Here is a 7184-nt window from a genome sequence, read left to right on the forward strand (position 1 = left end):
CATCTTACGGGTTACATTTATAATTTTTTAGCTACCCCTCCCCAAAAATGGGTAGTTTAACTCAAATAACAACACTCAATGATGTAAAGGAATATTTTGTCTTCAAGTATATTTTTGTATAGTGAATAGTTGATTTAATTCCATCCCCGTCGGCCCAGTCGGAGTGTAAGTAAGTGTCAATGAACTCTCACCGGCCCTGTGATTACGTGCCCCCAATATTTGGCATATTTACTCACATAATGTCAATATACATTATTGGGATAGTGTTGTTTCAAGCCCTAAAACTGCATTGGGCGCCTTGAAATTTGAAGAACTTTGTATTGTGCAACAACAATTATTCTGCTCTTACGTTCGCAAGTCACGCCATCGGAGGACAACTTGGTATCAGCCGGGCAGCTGGCCACACAGCGAATACTTCCACCCTTGCTGACAGAGAAGTGCCTACACATGCGGCATTCTGTGTCCAGCTTCGATCCAGGGGAGCTTGGAATACATCCTGCATGGAGAGATTAAAAGGTTCATTTAACTGCTGAATACTTGTCGATGAAATTGTATCAAGATCTATGAACCGCTTGTTTCGTTTTGTTAAACGCTGAGCTGACTAAAGCAATGAAACAGACAATAGCCTGGTGTCCAGTCTATCGAGGTGGGGACGGCTCTCCTCGAGCTCCGGTGGGAGTGTTACGCCTTAGGCGATTTGCTAAATATAGAGTTCTGTACACCAGGAGTTGATTACTTGACGATGTATATATGTAACGTTATCTGTATACCATCCTTTTACTGTGACCTGTACTTAACCCAGTGGGTATGTGTGTACAATAAAGCTCTTCATTCATTCATTAAGGTAGGGGTAATTGAACTTCCTTCGTGCAAACCCAACCGGGGAGCCTAGCGGGGTCGGGCGGCGAAGAGTTCCTGCAGGCCCGTAGAGAGCCCGCCGGACTATCCACAATAGCTGCTAGTTTGAACTCACGCCGTGCAAAACCTACCGGGGAGCCTATAGCTAAGTCGGGCAGGAAATTGAAAGAGCTCCTGCAGCCCCATAGAGGGCCCGCCCCAATCACGATAGGGCTAATTGCACTCCCGTCGTGCAAAACCTAACTGGTAGCCTAACTAAGTCAGGTGGGAAAGAGCTCCTGCAGCCCCGTAGGAATCCCGCCCTAACCACTGAACACCAGACTAGACTGACGATGAGTGATGATACATAGTCACATACCATCACCGGGAATATGTTCAACTCACCGTTACACTCTGGATGACAGTCCTCCACACACATGCCATCCTTCAAGACAGTTCCCCCGGTACATTCCATCTGTCCTGTTGCTCCTCCCTCGATGACTCGGGCGTCCATAATCTCTACGTCTGCTTCCCCGCTGCCAAAGGAGTAGAAGCGAATTCCTAGTGGCGTACTCTCATCCAGGTAGACCATGTACACCAGGCCTTTTTCCTGTCGGCAAAAATGTTAGACATGTATGCTTCTCCGTCCAGTTAATGTCATGATGACTGTACCTTCACAAGCAGTCGATATGCATAAGACTTGACATAAATCAATGTATAATAATACTTTCTGATGTCATGACTCCAATATATGAAGAAAACGTTAATGTGTTCCATCGCTTCCAAACCTAATGTTATATTGCCCCATGGCAATAAGTTGATTATGTTAGAATTGTATTTGTAGTATTATGATAGTTTGTGTATGCTCCCCTTGCTGCTTATTTTCTGCCATCTGCCATACATTGTACCCGTTACATTTGTTGAAGAATAAAGTTGATTGGAATGGATATAAGCACAATACTTACGGAAGTATCTGAGCCGATGCCATATTTGATATAGGTTTGCTGTTTGTCCATATCCTCATCCAAACAAATAAAGTATGGCTGAAACAGTTTGGAATCACCGAGACTTCTAGCGTTTTTCGCTCCCTCGTACTTAACCAGTCTCATACCCTGTAAAACATTGTTGTACAGAACAATATTAATAACAAACGCATTTACCTCTTTTTAATGCAACATTTCTTAATCTTAGTAATGTTTCAGCACAGGGATTTTATTGAATTCTGGTCCAACTCACAGAAATAAAGATCAGAAATGTTGTATTTATTTCAAGGTTTAGTACGTTACCTTGTAGAGCGCGACGCCTTGAAAACTGATCTGAAGATGGTACCAAGTGGTCTTATCCTTCGGGATGGAGGAAAAGACCACAAAAATGTCTCCCTTTGATGCCCCGATGAAGTACAGGCACTTTCCTCCCTCATCAGCGGGTTTGATCTGGTAGGAGTTGGACCACTTCACAGTGCAGGGGGCTTCCACGATACTCGACAATGCACCACTAGTTACAACAACAGAACAACGTTATTACCTTCATGAAAAATGGAGTTATTGTTTTAAGGATGTTTGTGTGTGTGTCCGTGTGTGTGTATTTCCGCATTACTCTTAGGTCAGGCCAGGGTACTGTTGGTTTCAATCTGTGTCTGATGGAGAAATGTCAGAATGTCATTATTACCTTCACCAAGAAGGTTATGTTTTCAGTATCGTTTGTCTGTCCGTCTGTCTGTGAACAGCATAACTCAGGAAGCTTAATATGCATTGTCATGAAACTTGGTAGATGGGTCTTGATGAGACCTAGAAAAAATTGTATAATTCGTCAACCGGAAGGGCTAACATCATTTGGCCAAGGTATGAGGTCGTGGAACTCTTGTATTACGTCTGCATCTGGTAGCTCGCTGTTTTGACAGGAGTTTTTCGTTTCGTTTCTTCTCTTTTTTTTTTGTTTACAATACCTACGGTATTTCTGATGCGTACTTTCAGCTGGTAGACATCGATTTGCAATAAAGCTATAATGATATACAACATACATTGTATTCTATAAAATATACACAAAATATACACGTCAAATCACAAGTAGGGAGAAAAATGCTGTTATTTTTCATTTTGACCTGGCAAGATATCGCGTCCTATCATGTCTCCGTAGTGAATGAATGAATGAAGGAAGGAAGGAAGGAAGGAATGGGTGTAAAAAGGTGTCGACTCTCACCTATTTTTCTGTGAGTGCTCTAGAGGACTGATGTACTCAGCTCTGCCGACGATCCCGTCCGCGTAGTTGCGGGGTAAATCCCCAAGAGCCTGAAAAGAGATATTCAAGCATTAAGTATGGAATGGTACCTTGCTGATTGCATTTCTTTAAGAAATCATGGACAGAAGTTCAAGGGGCAGGTTATGTATGTCTTGAAATGTACTGTATTTCTGTCCCTTATATTCACGTTTGTATTGACTTTTATATTGTATATCGATCAGTATGAAATATAATATATATATATATATATATATATATATATAGAGAGAGAGAGAGAGAGAGGAGGAGGGAGGGAGAGAAGAAGAAGAGAGACACAGAATATACATTATGGCATGAATCAAAATGTTAATGTATATTGTTGATTATACGTTTTAAAGCGACACTACGTCACTTGGTGGCATGTCAGGACTCGAATTCGGGACCGCTTGTTTCCGAGCCGAGCACTCGGCCGTTGCGCCACACAACCTCATCCCATGAAATAAACAAGAAAAGTCTAATAAAGCCAATAATGTGGACAACACGCACCTGAGTGGAAGCAGTCTGATCTTCACTTGTTACAGCAAACTTGCCAGTCTCTTCTTTATACGTCATCACGAAGCCAAAGCAGGAGACCTGTGTAGACAAGTAGATTTGACTTGACAGTTGAAACTTTATACTACTGGATAGATTCTGCGTGGTTTACCTTTGCTTTACTACAAAGGGTGTGCANCGCCCGACGGCGAAGGCCGGAGGGAGATCCGATCCGGCGGGAGGGCTGGGACCGAGGGTGATGCGGAATACACCGTGTTGTATTTTATTTATGTCATACCCACCCAAGAAAACACGCCTTTCAATGCAAAATGAGCAGAAAGTTGGTGTCCCTAAACCCAAAAAGTGCAACAACATCAATTCCAACGTCCGAATTTTGCATTCGAATATTCGAAAGCGTTGCACGCGGTTAGGACGAAACGCGTTCGAATCGTTTTGTGGAACATTTGGAAGGGCCGGGCCGTACGCGATAAGAACCCCCGGGCCGTACCGCTAGTTATCACACGGGCCGGAACACCCGTATCGAACGTAATCGCGGCCCAGGTAGGACATAATTAAGGGTTAATGCCCCGCCCCGAGGTGAATATGGTGTGATAAAGCCTTATCAGTTGCTATAACCACCGAATAAAGCCACCAAGTGAGCGCAGCGAACGAGGTGGCTTTATGAGGTGGTTATAGCAACTGACAAGGCTTTATCACACCATATTCGCCGAGAAAGGGCGGGCCATTAACGCTATTATCATATAGCTTACACGATAGCCTATCCAAACTGATGCAAGCTAGTGAAGAATGACACAATGTACTTGCACATGCTGAATAGAACATAGAATATTTGTTCCATCTGGAGTCACCTGAGGTCACTGGGAGGTTCATGTTCTATGGCCTTCTATCTGGGTCACAGGCAGGGAACAGGTGTTCTTATGGGAGTCATTGGAACACAACTCAAGTTATTTTTGGATTTTTTAGAAGTAGAGCCGTGTTCTATTGGGTCACCTGAGGTCATATGCGGGTGATTATTCATTTTGTTTAATGTATGGATTTGGATGAATAAATACCCGATTTTGACTCTATTTGTGACATTACGGCGACATAAAGAATGTGGAATGGAGCCTTCTGATTGGTCAACGTCACCCGGCTATATGATAATATACATTATGGCATGAATCAAAATGTTAATGTATATTGTTGATTATATGTTTTAAAACGACACTACGTCACTTGGTGGCATGTCAGGGCTCGAATTCGGGACCGCTTGGTTCCGAGCCGAGCACTCGGCCGTTGCGCCACACAACCTCATCCCATGAAATAAACAAGAAAAGTCTAATAAAGTCAATAATGTGGACAACACGCACCTGAGTGGAAGCAGTCTGATCTTCACTTGTTACAGCAAACTTGCCAGTCTCTTCTTTATACGTCATCACGAAGCCAAAGCAGGAGACCTGTGTAGACAAGTAGATTTGACTTGACAGTTGAAACTTTATACTACTGGATAGATTCTGCGTGGTTTACCTTTGCTTTACTACAAAGGGTGTGCATGTCAAAGTTGCAAAACAACAATAAAACACACCATAGAGCTATAGAATATAAATCGCAAAAAATTGAGAGGAAATGCATACTAGTACTAAATGTACATGTATACCTAGTGATTTGGGCCTGTTTTGGACCAGTTTTTGCAAATGGATTTTAAAGATTAGTGCCTGTTATTAGGTTTGGACGTCACCGCGACATTTATAAACCAGAACAGGTACTGTGATGATATGGTTGTGCATAGTCACGTTGATATTAAACTGTTGACGCAATAACACTACCAGGGTTATAGATAAATGAGACTTTTATGTGACGGAGCCATTTCAAGAACTGTGAAATGACTTCACATAAAGACATTTGAAAGTGATAATTTGGCAGAACAGACACCCTGGACGCTAAAATGTGCAAGCAATGACGGCCAAACACCAGCCGAACAGGTCGACCGGTGTTCGGGAGCACTCTGACTAGATTTTGTATCTATATTTGGTATATGAATAACTCAAAATGAATTTGAATTCAAGTGGAGTCAGATTTGATTCCTGAACACTGCTGGCTTACTTCAAATTCGTAAATGTGTGACAGGGGCTAGGATGTCCTTTTGTCTGCACTCTGATCCCTTTTCTGTCGATCAAAAACCGTTCCGCTCCAGTTTTCAGATAATTGCGCATGTTTGGATTGTACACATAATTTCACCTACTCTACTGATTTGACGATAACGACTTGATTTTTTTTCTTTACTCACATAATTTTTCCATCAAACCTACACATAAATGTCATATTTTGTATACTAAGTATAAAGTAAAAAGAGTCTTACCTTCTTTTTAGTAGTGTCACCACTCCCTCCGTTTGCACGGCTGTTGTAGACATGAAGAGAAGTGCCGGGCACATGGCAGTTCCACCTGTTGTGAAACATGGCAATTGTTAGACAGAAGAATATACATGAAAATATGTGTTGTTATTTACTATCCATATGCGCAGCACGTTTATTTCTTTGTTTTTGCCTTTATTTACACTCAAAATCGCTCCAATCGGCCACCAGGGACACTTTTCACAGAGGTCAAGTTGGGAGGAGTATCCTTTTTTTTTAAAGACAATAAGTGTTCTGTCCAAATATAGAAATCAAAATGATATGATACACTGTTCGTAGTTGCATGTTTTAACCTTTTGTATTGGAACAAAAGTTAACAAACTAAACCAGGTAACATTTGCAAAGCAAATATATGATGTTCACCTTCACATTGGTGTAGCCTAACGAACTATCGCTCTGTTTATCCTTACTCAAAGAAATCCATATCATTTATATAATATGACACAAATCAAACTCTGTCCTTGAACTTGCGACATAATGTAACCCATGCGACAGTTACTATGTTACAGTTGCCATAGTTACTATGGTGACAGCTGTCTGCTACAGGTCATTGGCCTTGTTTGTTCAGAACGTAAGAAAAAGAAAAGTTTTTCCTTATAGGAAGGTAAACATGATAAATAATAGAAACACGTTGGGTTAAACGATATTTTAAAACATTTTCAATGCATTACCTGTTTTCTGCATAAACCACATAAGCCTCTGTGCTTCTCTTAATGTTATAGTTAATGTCCTCAGGAAGATCGAAGATTATCTGTAATTCAGACGGAGGCGGGACACTGTTATGCCCAACACGATGGCAAACACTTCACCAACACCTGCCTAAACGACAATATCAAATATCCACTGATCCGGAACCAACACCATCATAAACAAGACTTCATCAACACCTGCCTATTAAAGTAACGACAATACTAAATATCCACTGGCCGATCACCATATGCATCAGAAACAAGACTTTATCAACACCTGCCTAACGACAATACTAAATATCCACTTGACCATCACCATAAGAAACAAGACATTTTTCAATACCTGCCTAACGACAATACTAAATATCCACTGGCCCATCACCATATGCATCAGAAACAAGACTTTATCAACACCTGCCTAACGACAATACTAAATATCCACTTGACCATCACCATCAGAAACAAGACATTTTTCAATACCTGCCTAACGACAATAC

The 7184-nt window shown here is 41.5% G+C and overlaps 1 protein-coding gene across 1 annotated transcript in view; it reads right to left on the reverse strand.

Annotated features, from left to right (window-relative positions):
* The window catches only part of LOC109463839, a 42348-nt gene that overhangs the window by 6789 nt on the left and 28375 nt on the right, over positions 1–7184 (reverse strand). The window contains exons 14-18 of the mRNA XM_019760716.1: positions 3037–3125; positions 2124–2331; positions 1803–1949; positions 1243–1447; positions 350–496 (exon numbers count right to left, since the gene is read on the reverse strand). Of these exons, the coding sequence (XP_019616275.1) occupies positions 350–496; positions 1243–1447; positions 1803–1949; positions 2124–2331; positions 3037–3125 (796 nt within the window). The remainder of the gene's footprint in view (positions 1–349; positions 497–1242; positions 1448–1802; positions 1950–2123; positions 2332–3036; positions 3126–7184) is intronic.

This window comes from Branchiostoma belcheri, unplaced genomic scaffold (genome assembly GCF_001625305.1).
Source record: "Branchiostoma belcheri isolate BF01 breed outbred unplaced genomic scaffold, Haploidv18h27 scaffold13, whole genome shotgun sequence".
Lineage (NCBI taxonomy): Eukaryota > Metazoa > Chordata > Leptocardii > Amphioxiformes > Branchiostomatidae > Branchiostoma > Branchiostoma belcheri.